The 19204-nt window shown below is 24.2% G+C and overlaps 2 protein-coding genes across 5 annotated transcripts; one reads left to right on the top strand and one right to left on the bottom strand.

Moving 5' to 3' along the window:
* Positions 1–54: 54 nt before the first annotated feature.
* LOC135928970 (peroxiredoxin 2-like) lies at positions 55–8592 on the bottom strand. Its single transcript, XM_065465430.1, has 5 exons — positions 8488–8592; positions 2301–2606; positions 843–965; positions 642–772; positions 55–284 (listed from the first exon to the last, which is right to left on the bottom strand). The coding sequence occupies exons 2-5, from the start codon at positions 2546–2548 to the stop codon at positions 196–198; spliced, it is 591 nt and encodes a 196-aa protein (XP_065321502.1). The 5' UTR covers positions 2549–2606; positions 8488–8592; the 3' UTR covers positions 55–195.
* Positions 8593–10386: 1794 nt separating this feature from the next.
* LOC135927815 (zinc finger MYM-type protein 1-like) lies at positions 10387–16765 on the top strand. Of its 4 annotated transcripts, none has more exons than XM_065464011.1 (16): positions 10387–10494; positions 10537–10621; positions 12073–12157; positions 12201–12458; positions 12767–12850; positions 12956–13039; positions 13196–13282; positions 13392–13475; positions 13632–13718; positions 13828–13914; positions 13959–14209; positions 14271–15371; positions 15411–15700; positions 15744–15894; positions 15937–16241; positions 16284–16765. In XM_065464011.1, the coding sequence occupies exons 4-16, from the start codon at positions 12201–12203 to the stop codon at positions 16646–16648; spliced, it is 3234 nt and encodes a 1077-aa protein (XP_065320083.1). In that variant the 5' UTR covers positions 10387–10494; positions 10537–10621; positions 12073–12157; the 3' UTR covers positions 16649–16765. The 4 variants fall into 4 exon arrangements, with proteins under 4 accessions (XP_065320083.1, XP_065320082.1, XP_065320084.1 ...); XM_065464010.1 differs by having other exon boundaries at positions 11041–12157; XM_065464012.1 differs by lacking the exon at positions 12073–12157.
* The last annotated feature ends 2439 nt before the right edge of the window (positions 16766–19204 follow it).

The raw sequence follows: 19204 nt of genomic DNA, 5'->3' as shown, positions 1-19204 counted from the left end.
CTTCTTAGTAAAGCTGAATAAATAAGCGTAACAAGACAAAATCGATTTTTATTAGCCTAATAACAAATGAGTTTATAATTTTCTTTAGTGATTTTTATTTATAGTTTGATACCTATCCTATTTTAAAAATTAATGAATTTGCTAAATAATTTAGTGAAATTAGTGTATAATATAAGTATCCATTTTTCCATTTATTTATTTGTTGGTAGCTTCAAAAAATTCTTTGCTCTTATCAACGTTTGGCTTTATAGACTTGTCTCCTGGTTTCCAGTTCGCTGGACATACTGTGTTTTTATATAAAAGAAAAAATGGTTTTAATTGTTTGATAAACATCTTATATTATTCACGGGTTAAAAATAATAATAATATATAGCCTTTATCATGATAGTTTTATAGTTGGGTTTGTATTTTTTGCTGATTCTTTTAGTTTTTGTGGCCAAATATCGCCTCACACTCGAGATTTTTCTTTGAACTTATAAGCTAATGAAGAAAGCTGAAAAAAATTAATTAACTCGCGCCTTGCTTAACGGATTTCATTCAATACGCGCGTTAAGAAGAGCCCGAATTCTATTTTGCGGTTTTATATATTCGAAAATCGACCATATAATTTATAGCGTGTTTTAAAGAATTTTATGACTAACCTTCTCCATATTTGTCCGTAAATTGAAATGCTTTGACCAATCTCAAAGTTTCATCAACCGATCGACCGACTGACAAGTCGTTTATGGTTATTTGTCTCAGTCTTTGCTTGTCATCGATTAGGTATAAGCCTCTATATTTATTTTAAAAAGTGTATTGGAAAAAAAATAAAAGAGAGAAGTTAAGAATATTCTTTATTTTACCTAAAAGCGATTCCTTCGTCACCTTTCAAAACGCCGTAATCTGTCGCCATTTTCATGGATTTATCACCAAGCAAAGGTATTTTCATTGGACCCAGACCACCTTGTTTGCGAGGAGTATTAATCCTGATAGAGAAAAATGAGATAAATATTTTAAATTCATAAGTAATAAAATAGGTCAAAAAAAGGTAAAATCTAATGGATCGTATGAAAATAGATACTTTTGTTCTTCAAAAAGTCATCAATAAAAATACTATCCATTATTATAAATAAAATAGAAGTGTACCAAGCCAAACCCGATCTTTATTTGAAAAACAAAGGATCTAAATGTATCCTTATTTTTCATAAAAATTTGAGCCTAATAAATTTTTATTTGCTTTTATTAATAATAAACTTTTGGTGACTAATGGTGCTTTTATTTAAAAATAATACTTCCTTAGACTTAACAAATTTTCTAAATGAGCGCTTGATGTAAATGATGTATATTATATATAATAGAGTAATTTTAAATTCGGGAAATTATCATGAAACTAGTGAAAGGTATATATAATTTTAAGGTTTACCATATCTTTGAACCAATGTCATAAAAATCAATATTTTCTAATTTTTAGACCTTTATTTTTTTTATTCACCAAAAATTAATCTCATTTAAAATATTTTCAATGTTTATGGGTAAATGTGTAGTGTCGTTAAACAGCTCCATTTGACTGATTTTTAAAAAGGGGTAATCAAGATTTTAGACAAAATATTTTCCTAAGCTTCGAAATTTCGCCAATAGAAGTACAAACCTTTCTGCCATGCGTGGGCATTTGCCCAAATAATCTTGTAGTTCATTTTTGGTAAAAATCTTGAGTCGACTATTTTTAAAAATTGGCGAAATCGAGCTGTTTAATAAACTAGCTGAATGTCACTTCGTTAAATATTTTTAAATCCTTTTCTTGTTGCAGATAATATAAAAAAAAAATAGTGTAAAATTTTTAACTATTTTTGTAAACATTACAACAAATAAATTGCATTAATTTAATATTATGATATTACATATACAATCATAAAATAACTAAGAACAATAAAAATATCGGTGCCGATCCGATATTTAATATCGGCACAGCCCTAGTTGCAGGCATTAATTACATTTTTTTAAATTACTAATTTTTAAAAAAATATAAATAATTACCGGTAACCTTGTAATTTAAGTGACGTCACTAGTAAAGGGGGCTTGAGTTTAATCCCCGTCAAAATTTTTCAAAATAACAAATTTAGAATGAAAAATTTTTTTTTTAATATTTTTAGATATTTGTGCCCCGAATAAACTGAAAAGAAATAAATTATTTTAATTTTTTAAAGATATTATAACTATTTAATCTAATATCATAAATTTATTTTTTTAATGAACAGACAGATCCTGAATTTAAAAAGAAATAATATATTTATATAATTAATATGTACTAAAATATGACTAACCAAGCTAAGTGACTAAAGTGGCTATCGGTCGAAACACCAACAAGTTCACAATTTTCGGTTTTGAATTCGTCCGCCCTATCACTAAAAGCTATAATTTCGGTGGGACATACGAAGGTAAAATCCATGGGATAAAAGAATACGACTAAGTATTTGCCCTTATAATCCGTCAATTTTATTTCCTTAAAATTTCCATTCACCACGGCTGTTCCTTGGAAAAATGGTGCTGGTTCTCCAATTTTTGGATACATATTTCAAAAATAATTTTTATCGTAGGAGTGAATGATGTATAAGATTAAACGAGAATATCTTTAGGTATTTTTTTTAAATATAAAATAATAATTTTTTTTTGAAAATATTTCGTGTTTAGTTTTTGGTATGAAAATTTTTTTATTTAATAAAATTTGATAGCAAAATAGACCTTATATTCACAAAAATATAATAAATAAAATATGATATTCACGTTAAAAAAAAATTCCTAGAATAAGTATATATGAAAAGTTTGTCTTATATTATTTATTTAAAAAAAACGCCTTGAAGGGTTGGGAAGTAATATACATAATTTAATTTCATAATAAAATCGTTTACAATGGGGAGGAGATATTTATCCTGATAATTTGAATACGTATGCAAGTTAATTATGATATGAAATAAATTCACTATTCTATTATCACAAATTTATCATTATATTATATTATAAAATATAAATAATTAATGATTCTGATATTATATCAATGTTAAAAAATATTTAACGATTATTATACTAATTAAAATAAATAATGAAAAGATTTTACTCCAAATTTAATCGTTTGATCTGATCATTACTACAGTTTACTCTCAGAATGAAATTATTTTAAATTATTTATCCTCCTTTTATTGGTTACATACATATATTTAAAATCTACTCTCCAGTAGAAAGCGACAACATTAGTGAAGGTCAACAGTCCGGTCCTATCGATCTTAGACCGGGACCGGACCGATTGCCGGATCGATCTTTTTTGAGGACTGTGGTCCGGACCGGTCTTTTTATTTTTACGGTCCGGACCGGTCTTTATTATTTAAGTTTGCTTTACTATTTAATTAATATAATTTTTTTGCATATTTTATTTTATGATATTTTTCTAGATGAGTTACTTTAGATTGTTAATTTTTATTTATAATATGAAAACCATAAGTTTGTCCAAGAAACATTTTACTTATAGTCCCAATAAAAAACATAGAAAATGTGTTCACTGCAGTACCAAATTTAATGTATCGTCAACAACAAGTAACAAAATAATTGTTTATTATTTTTTAAGCAATTAATCAAAATAAGCAGTATTATTAAAATATTTTGGTTATTATTTATATAGTTCTATTTTTTCTTAAGAAACTGTCTGAATAATTCAGTGTCAAATTAACTTAACCTTATTCTTAATAAAATAATTAGGTACCTTAAGCAGACATCTGATAAAACATAAAATATATACTTCTAATGATGAAATGAACAAAAACACAATCTACTCTTAATCTTAATATGCCCCCCACAAGCACGAAATCACCTTCTTCAATACCATTGGATAAATTTTACTGTTTATATAATACTCTTATATTTAATAAAATGATAAAAAAAATTAAATTAGGTTGAAAAAATGTGTTTTTTAAACAAATAAAAAGACCGGTCTTGGATCGATAAAAAATTTTCGGGGATATAAACCTTAATGATTATTGTTCATGGTTAGGTAAAAAATTACCGTATAAACTTATTAGCAAAAAATATCGGTTTTATTAGAACCTTTGAAACCCTTTCGCATAAAAACTTATTATAATTAGGTAAGGATGCACTTTTAAAATTATTTTTTGAACATACAAATATCCCTAATTTACCAATTATAATATAACAAATAAATAGTATTTGAATATAATATATTCTCCCTAAGAAATTAATAAGGACAATTAATATATTTTCAAGATGTTTTTATTAGAGATCTGCATATCCCAGCCGACTATTTTTCTTTAAACAAAATTGAATCGACTTGAGTCGGGTTTAGTATTTTTTAAAAAAATTAGGACCGGGCTAGGCTTAAATTTTTTTAATATAAATTCAATTTTGAGAATTAAATTGATATATTTTAAAATCTTTGCAAGAAACAACGACAATATTTTTTATCTGTAGAATATTATTTTTTTTAATTATAAAGATATTCAATTTTTCTACATTTAAATAAATTCGGGCCTGGCGTACAAATAATTTATTTTACTTAAGGCAAGCTTTTCAGGATAAATAAATAAAATATTTGATCGGGACGGACTTGAAAAATTGGGCCCAATGCAGATCACTAGCTGTTATGTCAAATATATTTATAAAGAAAATGGATATATTTTATGGCTGATAAATCTACTATATGCTAAACTTGGTTAGCTGAAATTCATAGTTGGGAAATATTGCTAATAATTGTATTTATAGTAGTAAATACAAATGCTTTTTTTGTATTTATTTGAATAATTAAGAAAGTATTTCGTATTTTATATAAATACTGAAAAATCAAAAGTATTAATATTTGAATTTTTTTAAAATTTATAAATGTAAAATTCCAAAATTTATTTATTTAATAATAATTTTGTGATCTGGGTTAGAGAAGACAAGATTTTATTTGTTTCATCCTATATTAAAATGAGAGTAGTTCATACTGAAAGTTCAATTTTGCCATCAATATTTACATTAAAAACAAATGGTTAAAAATATAAAAATGCTTGCTATTTTCAAAATTCTTAATTTTTAAGCACTATTATTGTTCGGATATCCTATTTAATCCCATTTATAAATTCGAAATATTTCGGAATTATATACGCAATTGTTAATACGGTATATAGATAATAAAATTATTTTATAGGTAAATTAATATGAATAAGGTATTTATTTTACTAGTAATATAATTAAAATAATAATCAGGGAAAAATATGCTTAATTACAAATCAATTAAAATACTGAAATAAATACATATATTAGGGCTAGAGATTTTGAAAAAAAAGTATTCACTGAGAATTTTACATTGTTGACTATAGTTTGATGGTTCGTTATTTTTAAAAAATATAATTTTATAAAAATTATCAGTCAGGAATATAATGGACTATCGCAGCTTAGTCAGCTAAATGTTTCACCATCTATATTCTTCGCTAATTTTATTAATTTATGTTATTAAAATTTTAAAAAAATGAAAAAATAAATAAAAAATTATTGTTTATGGCATTGATTATAATAGCTTTACTGTTATAATATTATTTTTTTAGTTTTATATTAATATTATTATTATTAGAATGGTTTTCGTGAGCAATCTTTTTTTTCGTAAAATTTGCTAAAATTTGCGAAATTTTATTGTTTACGAGGAAAAAAAACAGATTAAAATTTAGGTATTATTTTGATTCTATAATTTCTTAATAAAATGAATTTCACTAGTTTTCATGAATGTTATCAAATGTTTTTAAAAAAACTAATTAAGATTGTTTAAAATAATATAGCATTATAGGGTCTAAATTGTTTTAAATACTGTAAAATAATGTTGAAAAATAATAGTTATAAAATAACTATTAATAAAATAAGTAATTTAAAATAATAAATTAAGCTGTTTAATATATTAAAAATATAAACCTTCAAAGATAGTATTCATTTGGGAGGGAATGTAGGAAAGTAATTTTTTATTAGTTTAAAATAATATTTACAAAAGCTTAAAAATTTGCTATGAAGGTAATGTTGCCTTTCCTATCCCTTGATGTAGGGAACTCTACACCCCTTCCCCAAGTAAAAATTTGGGTCATTCCAGGTCAAATGAGCAAAAATATTTAGATTTTTAACTGATCCCTTTCACTTTTAATAAAAATTTGCAGGCATGCTAATGTTCTATTAGTTATATCAAATTTACCTTTTACCAGAATTAGAATTAAAAACTATTAGTTTGAATATTACATCTTATATTATTAACTTTTGTTTCTCTACTGACCATAAGATGACCATTCAATATTTTTAAAAAAATAATTTTGATGTTTCCCCATAATTACCCATATGAAATATCAGAATTAATCAAATTTATACAAAAACGCTTTTGCTTGGCCTAAATAAATTTTTTCCAGACATTACCCAGCTTAAGTTCTGGGCAAGACTTTGCAGACCTCGAATCTAAACATATTTATAAATATGAATTTAAAAAAATTTCCATCTTTCATTTATTCTATTTCTTTGGGCTGTGCTTGAAAGAATTTTATTCATCCATAATGATTCCTTTTACAAAATTTGATATATGAATAAGAAATCCATTTTGATATGAATCCATTAATTTTTATGAACATTAAATTTGAAAAATTGTTGACTAAACTTGCTTGATTATCTACCATAATCAAAATCATAAGATGAAAGCCCCTTTCACACTTACGAGTTTTGCAAGATAAAGTATCTGGAGAGTTAAGGAAATTTTTCATTAAGAATATATTGCCTATTGTTTTATACTGATGTGGATTCTTTTTATTTTCTTTTTACCAAATTGCACATCTAGGTTCTTAGGTCATTTTTCTTTGAATTAATAATATATCAATCAAAAATAATTTCTAAAATAAAAAAAATAATTTCAATAAAATTTATTCCAGTCAACCCTCATTTTCAAATCTATCCATTAAACGGGGCAGCAATATGCTCTCTAGATAAATTATAAATTGAATTTTTAATAAATGCAATTTATATATTAAAGATAGAAATGAATACAAATAACACTTAGTACAGTTAGAAGTTGTGCACTTGTGGTTAATGTTTAGAATATGGTTGGTAAGAATTATCAACCAAGCTAATGTTTATTTGTTACTGGTAGAATAATCATGGACTGAAAGAGTTAATTAGAATTGTTTGGATTATAAATGGGGGTTCATTATTTTTTTAAAAAATGGTTTATTGGCAAAATAAGACAAAATAACCTGATAAAAGAATTTTTTAATTTATTATTTCTTTCAAGTAAATTGATTAATCATAACAACTAACAACCTACCTATTTGCAAATTTATATTTGAACATATAAAAGAGTTTGTTAAATTTAGACTATTTCAAATCTGTAGTATAATTAAATTGGTGTAATTCTAATTCTAAAAGTCATCTTGAGGCAGGAGTATTATTTTTTCAAGATTTAGCTATCCTTTAATTTATTGAAACTAAGGTGATAGGTTTTACTTAAAAATTTGGTATATAGCCTTTTTAGTTGGCATGAATATTAAAAGTTGAGATATTTATCATCACTACATGCTAATAACCAATTTTTTATTAAAATGTTAATAAAAATATTAAAAAATAAAAAATTTGCTTCTCTGTCTTCTGAGTGGCTATGGAAAAATATAAAAAAGATTCCTATCTTTATAAAAAAAATTTTATAACAATAATAAAGAAAAAGATAATCGTATTAAGGACTTTTGAAAAAAAATTTTGTTAGGAGAGCTCAGTTTTCCTCAAATTGGAAAGGGGGCAAAAAATCAGGAAAAATTTAGTAGGTGTGGGGGGGGGGGCATAAAGAGCTCACAATATATCTGGTAACTAAAAATTTCTATCACAATTGAAAAGGAACAGATGTGAGGTGTGACATGGAATCCCCCATTTAACCTCATATCCCTTTCTTCAAATCAAAATTAGCAAAATATGAAATTCAACTTCTGCAATTTAGTAAAAGTTTCTGCCTTAGCTACACCTAAAATTGATATTATGAAGAGAAAAATTTAATGGTAAATTAAATATAATTTAACTCAATATTTGTATTATAATCAATTGCTATTTGATTGATATAAAGCAGATCTAATAATCAGTTGGTTATACTTTCAGAAAAATATTTTTCATTGTAATAATTTTAATTGCTCAAACTTAGTTTGTAAGGCATTAGAGGCATGAGATAAATTTATAGTTATGTCATAACATAATCATATTAATAGGTTAACCTAATAGAAAAACACAATTTTATGATTTTTAAATTTGCTATTATTTAAAAATATATCATCTCATAACAAATTTAAAATAAAGGAAAATATTCGATAAATGTAAAATCCACATTATAATTGAATTCTAAAAGGATAGCAAATATTTTGATGAGGTCTCGTTATGTCTATATTTTAATATCAAACAAATGGATATGAGATAAAATGTTATAATAAATTGAATATTTATACATTTTCAATTTTATAATTTTACCTACTAACCCGAATTTGATATCTAAACTAACGCAATACCTGTCTCATGACCTGTTAGATTTCATCCCACACCTGTCTCATGACCTGTTAGATATCATCCCACGTGATATTTGTTCATGTCAATTTTTGAATACCATGCATAGTGTTGTTAAAAAGCCCAATGTGGGTCGATTTTTCAAAACAGCCTGTTAAAGATTTTGCACATAGCTAGCAGAAATGCTTGAACATCTATTTGACAAATCATGATGCTTACATAATATTATTTTAGCAAAAATCTTATTCTTAATGTATGCAATTAATAAAACAAAAAAAATTGTCTGTATTGTTTTTTTAGAATACATTTGTATTAATTACGATATAGAAAATTATTTAATTTCGAACATTAATCTATCATATGTATAGCAGTGGCGTCACTAGTAGTGTTAAAATGCCCCATTTGAGTCAAATTTTAAAAAACAGCCCGATTAAGATTTTAGCCAAAATAATATTGTGTAAGCCCCAATATTTAGCAAGAAACCCAAACCTTTCTGCTATCTGTGAGCAAAATCCACAATATGATTTTGGTTATATAACCTTAATCGGGCCGTTTTAAAAAATCGACCCAAATCAGGCTTTTTAACACCACTAGTCATTAACCTTTTCTATCTGATGGGAATGAAATCTTTTTTAGCTTACAATTTCGAAATAACCCCTCTTTTAATAAGGCATTTTTAAAAAAAAAATATAACTTTCAGAGGTTTCTACAAATTTTTTAGAGTATATAAACACTTGCCCTTCCCCTTATCAACCTATTGTTTTAAGCTTTCTAATAGCAAAATCTTTTAACTGTGTATAAAATAGATAAAATTTTATTTACATTGTCAAGTATAAAATATTAAGTGACAATTACTTACTAGAAGGATTTATAACTTCTCAATATCATCAATTTGACTATGCTTTTAATTCTTCTCAGTTTTAACTATGCAACCCAATCTATCAATTAAGCAATAATGATAATACATAATTAGAGTATATGACATGTTATACGATTTTTAATATTAATATTTTATCTTGACCTAAACTTTCCACATCTCTTTTTTTGTTAATTTGAACATAGTGGGTATGGTAGTGATTAATTTTTAATGATAGTTATGATTGCAAGTCTTATTGTTGGGTTTTTGGTAGTTGTCATCTCATTATAGCTATTGATATCGATTTGTAGTTTTATATTACATTATATTATTGCTTTTAACGCTAAATATATATTAGACTGTAATATCTATCATTTAAAAAATTACAAAATATGACGGTAAAATGGAGTACTAAAAAAATACAATAAAATAAAAAGAATGCATAAAATCATTTTCAAAAAAAAATGTTCCTAATTTGAAAATAAAAAATGTATGTTTTAAATAATTTGTATATTTTTTTATATTTAGTTTTAATATAGTTTTACATATATTTCATTATTAATATATATTTTTTAAATAAATAAACAATATTTAAAAAGAAAGTTATTGAACCCTGATCTATTTAAAAAAAGAGTTCGGGTTTGGGTTCAGTAAAATGTTGACTCTGGTTCTCAGCATTGTTTTGAATATTAAAAATATAATACAAATAAATAATAAAAGAAAAAAACATATCATAACATAATATGAATAATAAGTAAGAATTATATAATTTTTAAATATTTAACACGCCCAGTGTCTACATGGCCGGGGGGGGGTAGGAGACAAATGCCTCCAAAAAATATTGGCATTTTGGGGGGTAGGTATTAATTTTGGGGGGTAGATATTGATTTTTGGGGGGTAGGCATTTGTTTTTGGGGGGTAGGTATTGATTTTTGGAGGGTAATTTTTGACTTGTATTATGATATTTTTAAATCCAATAATCGATATGATTATCGTTGATTTTCTGAAAAATGTCAATTAAAGAAAAGATATCTGTCAATTTATAAATATTATACACTATATTTATTTTTTTAAATTTTTAGAAAATTCATTTACATAATGGGATTTAGATTTTCACAGTATCAATTTTAAATTATCAATATATATTTTTTTATAATAAGGACCTTTTGAATAAAGAATCCCTTTTATGATAAGATAATCCTACTCAATTAACAATATAAAGAAACATTTTTGGATTTTAAAAAGGTAATTTTTTAAGCATATAATTGCATTTTCCTTAATTTGATGATAGATAAATAAATATAATAAAGAATGAAGCTATTTTTATTTAATCTTAATATGTATACTTAATAAGTTATCTGGGTTTTGAACCATGGCAATTATTTTTGCTAATAATTTTTTAAATAATCATTTTCAATGGGGTAAATATTACCACATTTTTGTGAGGCAATCAGGTTGGACCCATAATTGATTTCTATTTATGATAAATGATTCTTTGAGGTAAGTGTAAATTATATACAAAATTATAAGTGAGAGGTGAAAACCATTGTGTGATAAAAAATTTGTTAAAAGAATTGATAAATTTTTTATTTCATTATTAGATAAATTTTATATAACATCAAATTTTCCATAATATATTTGGCCTTTTTTCTAAATATTTATAGAAATCTTGGGAGAATGAACAGATAATCTATTCCTCTCATTTGATTATTGATTTAAGAAAAGATTTCAATTAAATGAATTGACAAAGTGATTCCATATACTGAAATATTGTTTATTTTTGTTAACAATAAATTAAATTTTTGGATATGGCTTGGGAATAATCTTTGAAACCTATGATGTGGTTTGGGTTTGGATTTCCATTAAACATGAACTGGGCCTGAAAATTATTTTTACTTATGACCTAGGCTGGATGAAGAAATCAATGCCAGTGAAGGTCTCTAATTTCAATGATTAAAATATATCATTTCTCAGACTTTATTTGAAGATAAATGAATGGGCAAATCACAAATATGCCTGTTTTCAATTATTTGCAAAATTTATTAGGATTGTTAATTTAAAGAAACTATGATTTCAAAGCATCATACATTTCTAAAAATTGTTGGACACTAAGAAATAAAGAAATCAATTGTGAAGTGTATAATGGAGGAAATATTGATCCATGATTGTTTTGGCATAAATAACAAAAAATATTATATTTTTTGTGACCATGCATTAAGCTTACATATAATATAATAGGAATCTTTTAAGAAAACATTATCAAAAATATAAGTTAATAGCTGATAGTCCATTATGAATGACTGGTAATCAGAATTTTCTTCTTTATTCAATGATGGGTGCATAATAAATTTCCTTTATATGATGATGATTGAATCAGTAAATTTTTCATTATTTTTATAAAATATGTTAATAGAGTGTATATTTATGAATTTTAATTTAAAAACAATAAGGGTCTAGAATATATTTTTTTGATTATAAATTACAAATACAAATGAATAAGAATTTATTTTAAAAGATTTTAATATATTTTTTAGATTAAAAATATAATACAAATGAATAAAAATTTATTGTGCACATATATTAAAATATCTAAATATATATTTCTTTAATATATTTTGTAAAACCACTGGAAAATTTTAAAATTACACCCTCATTTAAACAAATATAAATTTAATTTCTGAATCACACCTCATAAGATAGGAGAATTTTAAGATTCAGCCATCCACCGTCAAATAAAGGATAAAATTATGATTCTCCATCATTCTTGATGGCCATCAGTGAGTAAAAAAATATTATCTAAATATTTATTTCATTTTTATTCTAGATGCCAAGTAACAAAACAATATATAAAGTCAAATGTGACTATATTAATTGTAAAACTTCTAAAATAAGAAGTGACAAAATAAATAACCATTATAAACATAAACATCCTCATGTCAAGTTATCTGATATCAAATTTACAAAGATAGCTATCAAAAAGGATAATAATTGGGTATCCTTAAATAAAGATATTCCATTCAATATCACAAATGGGGTTGAAACCAAGTTACAAAAAAAATCAATAACATCTTACTTCCAAAAAGTAATTTTTTATATATATTATTTTAATTCATGACAATAAATATAAGTAAAAATAACCTTAAATTTTGTGAATTAGTAGAAACCAATTCTTCATCTATAATTTGAGCATAATACTTTTAATTTTTATTAAAGATAAGATTTTTAATATATAGGTACATTTTTATTATGCCCTTTATCAATTTTGAAGGAAATAAATTATAAGAATATTTAAATATTTCAACTTTTGTTAAAAAAAAATTTATATATTATAATTAAGAATAAAATAAGTCATTTGCCTAAAATTTTCACTACTCTTTATTTAATAATTAGCACAAATCTTTTATTGAAGATTCCCAAATTATATTATCTCATACAATGCCCAGTTCCAGTGATCTGCTGATTTTGAATAATGAGGTACTTAATTTAAATAAGATTTGTTTTATAATTTTGAAGGGAATAAATGAGGATATTCAGATATTTTCATGAACAAATTTTAATTAATCTTTATTTAATAATTAGCTCAAATCTTTTACTGAAGATTCCCAAATTATATTATCTCATACAATGCCCAGTTCCAGTGATCTGGTGATTTTGAATGATGAGGTACTTAATTTAAATAAGATTTGTTTGATAATTCTGAAGTGAATAAATTATGAAATATTTTCCACTTTTCTATATCTTAATTAAGAATAAAATTTTTATTAAAATTAAGATTTTCATAAGTAAACAAATTTTAACCACTCTTTATTTAATAATTAGCATGAATCTTTTATTGAAGATTCCCAAATTATATTATCTTCTCATACAATGCCCAGTTCCAGTGATCTGCTGATTTTGAATAATGAGGTACTTAATTTAAATTAGATTTCTTTTATAATTTTGAAGGGAATAAATGAGGATATTCAGATATTTTCATGAATAAACAAATTTTAATTATTCTTTATTTAATAAGTAGCACAAATCTTTTACTGAAGATTCCCAAATTATATTATCTCATACAATGCCCAGTTCCAGTGATCTGGTGATTTTGAATGATGAGGTACTTAATTTAAATAAGATTTGTTTGATAATTCTGAAGTGAATAAATTATGAAATATTTTCCACTTTTCTATATCTTAATTAAGAATAAAATTTTTATTAAAATTAAGATTTTCATAAGTAAACAAATTTTAACCACTCTTTATTTAAAAATTAGCATGAATCTTTTATTGAAGATTCCCAAATTATATTATCTTCTCATACAATGCCCAGTTCCAGTGATCTGCTGATTTTGAATAATGAGGTACTTAATTTAAATAAGATTTCTTTTATAATTTTGAAGGGAATAAATGAGGATATTCAGATATTTTCATGAATAAACAAATTTTAATTATTCTTTATTTAATAATTAGCACAAATCTTTTACTGAAGATTCCCAAATTATATTATCTTCTCATACAATGCCCAGTTCCAGTGATCTGCTGATTTTGAATGATGAGGTATTTAATTTAAATAAAACTATACACTCTTTAATAATAATTAGCAAACACACAAAGTTATTGAAAATTCCCCAATTATATCTTTTTTTCATCCAATTATCAATCCCAATGCAAGCCAAAATATTTCAAACATTAAAGGCCCAAATATTATTCAATTATATAAAAAAAAGGAGCCTAATGACCCTTTTCATTTCATATTCTTTAGAATGACAAATATCTTGATTAATTTCATAATTTCCATAGGCCCATGTCAGCCATGTTCAAATATATTTCAATATCCTGTTACTCACAAAAGGTTTTTAAAAAATTTAATTTTTATTAATTTTTACGCATCCATTATTTCTACTTTTAAATAGGAGCATGAATATATCCTATTATAAAAAGGTTAATATTGATGGTTCCCTCAAACCAAGAAATTGGTTATCCTATAGCACCACTTTAGACAAAGTCTTTTGTCTTTATTGTCTTATGTTTGGTGGCCCTAAATCCAATACTTTTTGGACTCAACTTGGAGTAAATAATTGGAAAAATTTTAAGCGTGACTTAGAGAGACATGAGTCATCTTCTATTCATAAGGATTGTGAATACACCAACATGACTTGGCTTGCAAATAAGCGTATTCAAGATCATTTTCTATCAAATAGGCTTGATATAATAATGGAAAATCGTAATATAGTTCATAATATTATTGATGCCATTATATACCTTATAAAATGTAACATAGCCTTTTGGGGCACTAATTCGAATGAAGGTAATTTTATGTGCCTCATAAAATTAATGGCAAAAACGGTTCCAACTTTACGGGCATACATTGATAACAACGAAAAATTGAGGAGAAAAAAATCAGATAAAATTTCAAGACCTTATATAAATTTATTGTCATATGGCCATGTGAAAAAAATTATTGAAGTCATTAAGATAAAAATAATAAAATGTATTATTCAAAAAATTAAAGAGAATTGTGCCTATAGCATCATATTAGATGGAACATATGATGTGTCTAAAAAAGAATGCATTGCTTTACTTGTAAGATATATAGAAGATGATCCGCATCCACATCCTGTAGAAAGGATCATCCATGTTTTTACAACATCAGAAACCACCGGGGAAAATATAAAGAAACATGTTTTTTCTAAGTTCAAAGATCTTGGTCTTCCTCTTGATTATATGGTTGGGCAAAGTATGGATGGTGCAGGGAATATGAGAGGAGTATACAAAGGAATGCAGGCTTTAATATTGAAAGAGGCTCCAAAAGCCATATATATTTGGTGCCATGCACATAGGCTCAATTTAGTAGTTGCTCATGTTTGTGGATGCAAAATAGAAATGAAAAAGGTAATGGGAATATTGGATGAGTTATATAATTTCATGAATGGGGTAAGACGTCAAGGAGTGTTTGTTAAATATCAAATGACAAAGTCTAAAAAATCTCTTAAAAGAATAAAAAATACAACAAGGTAAATATAATATTTTTAATGTAACTTATCTTTTTTTAGAAATTGGTCATCATCTTATAAAGCTGTAGAAATTTTTTTAGATGTTTATGAACATATTATAGCATCATTAAATGAATTAAAAGATTCTAATGACCCAAGCACCTCTTCTATTGCCGATGGATTATTAACAAGAATTAAGGATGAAGATTTCATATTAAGTCTATTTATTTTGAAAGAAATATTGAAATGCACACATGAGGCTTGTATTGAAATGCAGGCAGTTGGTAATGATTTGGCTATGGTAACTAAATTAATACAACACACAAAAAATAAATTACAAAGACTAAGAGGTTAAAATTAGTTACGATTTCTATAAATAATTTTAAAATGTAGCTAATGGGGATAATATTTTTTTAAAATTGCATTCCTTATCTAACAGTTATTTGAAAAAGAATAATGTTACAACGGAATTGCATAATATAAAATCAATATTCAAATTTGATCAAACAGCATTCAATAATTATGTTAAACAAAAAAAAAACAAGTTGAATAAAAAAAGATTTAAAATTATTATTTAGCATTATAGATATAAAAGGGAAATATTTTTCCCTGTGCTTGATACAATCATTAATGATTTAAATGAAAGATTTAATTATGATTGTTTAAATTTTTTATCTCAAATATCTCTTTTTACACCAGCTGGAATTATAGCCAATGATAGAATAGAAGGGTGGCAAATATCTCAAATTTGTCATACTTACCAATTAAATGCTCAAGATATTGCTCGTGAATATAATGATTTTCGATCTTTATATTTGGATTCACAAGCAATCATTTATTGCAAGGATCTTTTGAAAATAAAAAAGAATGATGGGTTATATATTGATGAAAGTAATTTATTGATATTTTATTTAAAATTATATATAATTAAAGGTATTGTAAACGATGAAACCGAGGAAGATATCAATAACGATAACATAATTAATACAAAAAAATGGATAAAATATTCATTTATACTACCATATCGTCTTTTAAATAAATTAAATTCTTATTCTAATTTATATTTATTATATAAATATTTATTGACTCTACCAACTACTTCTTGTTCAGCCGAAAGAGTGATGAGCAAAGTCAAAATAAATAAAACTAGAATGCGGAATAAAATTTCTGACCCCTTTTTAGAAAATTTACTTCTAATATCCAGCGAAATTGATGTTTTTGAAAGATTTAAAATAGACGACATTATAACGCGATTTGCATCTACGTCTAAAAGATTAACTAAATTATTAATAAAATAAGTTATATCTTTTTCACAGCTAATTATATACGCCTTTTTAATAATGTAAATTTAATTTAATAGTTTTTTATATCATTCTAGTCCGGTGCATAATATAATTGTATATTCATTTTATTTAAATATTTTATAATAGTTATATTTACATAAATGTTTTTATAATTCCAGTGCAAAATATATTATATTCATTTTATTTTAATATTTTATATAAAACTTATATTTACATAGATGTTTTTATAATTCCAGTGCAACTATATTCATTTTTTTCTCATATTTTATATAAAAGTTATATTTACATAAAAAAATTTATATTTCCAGTGCAAAATATACTCTATTCATTTTATATTTTATATAATAGTTATATTTACATAAATGTTTTTATAATTCTTGTGCAAAATATACTATATTCTTTATTCTAATATTTTATATAAAAGTTATATTTACATAAAAATTTTTTTTATATAATAGTTATATCTATATGAATGTTTTTAATTAATATAAAGGCATTAGTATTTATAGAATCAAGCTATACCTCTTTAAAATTACTCATTTTGTTTTTTTTACTTAATATAAAGGTATTAGTAATTATAGAATCAAGCTATACCTCTTTAAAATTACTCATCTTATATTTTTTTACTAAATTTTTGATATTTTTTTATAGTAATGTAAATATGTTATCTCATTTAATACTATTATATTAATTTTTATGAAAATAAATTGATTATCAATCAAATTATGAAAAGATTGCACTACCTACTTAAATATAAGTTAATTGAAAACGGATAGTAACAATAGTTATCAGTTTGTAAATTTTTTTTTCCAAAGCAGGTCTGAATGTTTGTAAGGGTATAAATAGTGACTTAATATAAGATTTTCTTGATTAAGGCAAATATCGCGGCCGAAGGCCGCGAAATTTTTTTAGGGGGGTAGGGGTAGATTTGGGATGGGGGTTGCCTCCATCAAATTTTCTGCCATGTAGACGCTGAACACGCCGATGTTTCTCTAATTTTGCAGAGTTTAAAAAATATTCATTTTCAAATTCTCAAAAAAATTAGCCGTTTCGCTTGCTTATAGAGGTTTTTACGGATATTACTTACCATTATATTTTATGTACTATCCTATTATGTTTTCAAGTTATATATTTTTTTAAATTTTTATTTATATTAATTATTTATATTTTTACCTTTTTAATGATATTTAATGCAAGAAAAATCATATTTTTATTATATCTTTAGTATAGGTAATTTAATTATAAAATATAATCTTGCTAGTTGAGGATTGGGGGTTGATCTAAGCGTTGGATGACTATAATATAAATATCTAATTAAGTAACTATAAAATAATAATTTCAAATATTTAATGCTGTATTCTTATTAATTTAAAATATAAAAACTTTTATATATAAATAAAATTTAATTATTTATAAAATATATAAATTTATAAGACATTAAATAAAATATAAAAACTTTTATATATAAATAAAATTTAATTATTTATAAAATATATAAATTTATAAGACATTAATTTATATTTTATATTAAAATATAAAACACTTGATAAAATAAATTTTAAATAATCACAATAAAAACAAATATATTTTAAAAGAAATTAACTATTTTATTACATACTATCATAATTTTCAATTTCCAATGTCCTCGCTATGTCATTTGTGATGTCATGTCATCGCTATGACATTGCATTGATACGACATGTCATTGTTACGTATTTATTTATTTATTATTTATCAATTCATAAAATAAATAATATAAAAATAAAAATCTCAAATCATTCTATATAAATTCAAAGTATTCAAGTAAACTCAATTCTAATGGCTCATATGAATTTAATTAAGTATGCGAGTAAATTATTATATTGAAACAAATTATATATGTATTTTAGATATCAAAAAATAAAAATAAATTCTTCAAATCATTCTATCCTAAATTAAACTCAATAGTATTCAAGTAAATGAAAAATAATATAATTTTAATTACAATATTTTGCAGATTGGAATTAAATTATATTGCATTGATATAAATTATATATATGTATTTTAGATATCAAAAAATGATTATTTTTTTCAAATCATTCTACTAAATTCAATCAACAGTATTAATGTAAATTCAATATGAGTCATATGAAATTTTAATTATAGGTGCAAGTAAATTACATTATATTGAAACAACTTCTGGATCCTATTGCTTTTGTTTACGATATAGACAAAAACAATACTTCCTTAACCTTGCATTATTTGCTCAAAATGACATCCTTGCCCCTAAAAACATAAATGTCAATTCCGTAAATATTCAATTGATTAACACATTTCCTGGGGATTTATATAGTGGTGTTAAATGGCTCGTTTTGAGCCGATTTTTAAAAACGGCTAACTCAATATTTCTTCCAGAAAATATTACGCAAGCCTGAAGATTTTACTCATAGAAGGAACAAAGGTCTAAACATATATTATCAATCTCGAGGCTTATGCAATATTTTTCTGGATGAAATATTGAGTTAGCCGTTTTTAGAAATCGGCTCAAAACGAGCCGTTTAACAACACTAG

The sequence above is a fragment of the Gordionus sp. m RMFG-2023 genome, chromosome 4 (genome assembly GCF_954871325.1).
Source record: "Gordionus sp. m RMFG-2023 chromosome 4, tfGorSpeb1-WG-v2, whole genome shotgun sequence".
Taxonomy (NCBI): Eukaryota; Metazoa; Nematomorpha; class Gordioida; order Chordodea; family Parachordodidae; genus Gordionus; species Gordionus sp. m RMFG-2023.
This window is presented reverse-complemented; position numbering and strand designations above follow the sequence as displayed.

What these genes read in the sequence shown, in the direction of transcription:
- LOC135927815 (XM_065464012.1), top strand. Translation starts at nt 12,201, where the DNA reads ATGCCAAGTAACAAAACAATATATAAAGTCAAATGTGACTATATTAAT. An exon ending in TGCTGATTTTGAATAATGAG is followed by an intron (nt 12,851 to 12,955) that starts GTACTTAATTTA and finishes TTTAATAATTAG; the next exon opens with CTCAAATCTTTTACTGAAGA. An exon ending in TGGTGATTTTGAATGATGAG is followed by an intron (nt 13,040 to 13,195) that starts GTACTTAATTTA and finishes TTTAATAATTAG; the next exon opens with CATGAATCTTTTATTGAAGA.
- LOC135928970 (XM_065465430.1), bottom strand. Translation starts at nt 2,548, where the DNA reads ATGTATCCAAAAATTGGAGAACCAGCACCATTTTTCCAAGGAACAGCC. An exon ending in CACTTTAGTCACTTAGCTTG is followed by an intron (nt 966 to 2,300) that starts GTTAGTCATATT and finishes TTTCTCTATCAG; the next exon opens with GATTAATACTCCTCGCAAAC. An exon ending in GACGAAGGAATCGCTTTTAG is followed by an intron (nt 773 to 842) that starts GTAAAATAAAGA and finishes AAATAAATATAG; the next exon opens with AGGCTTATACCTAATCGATG.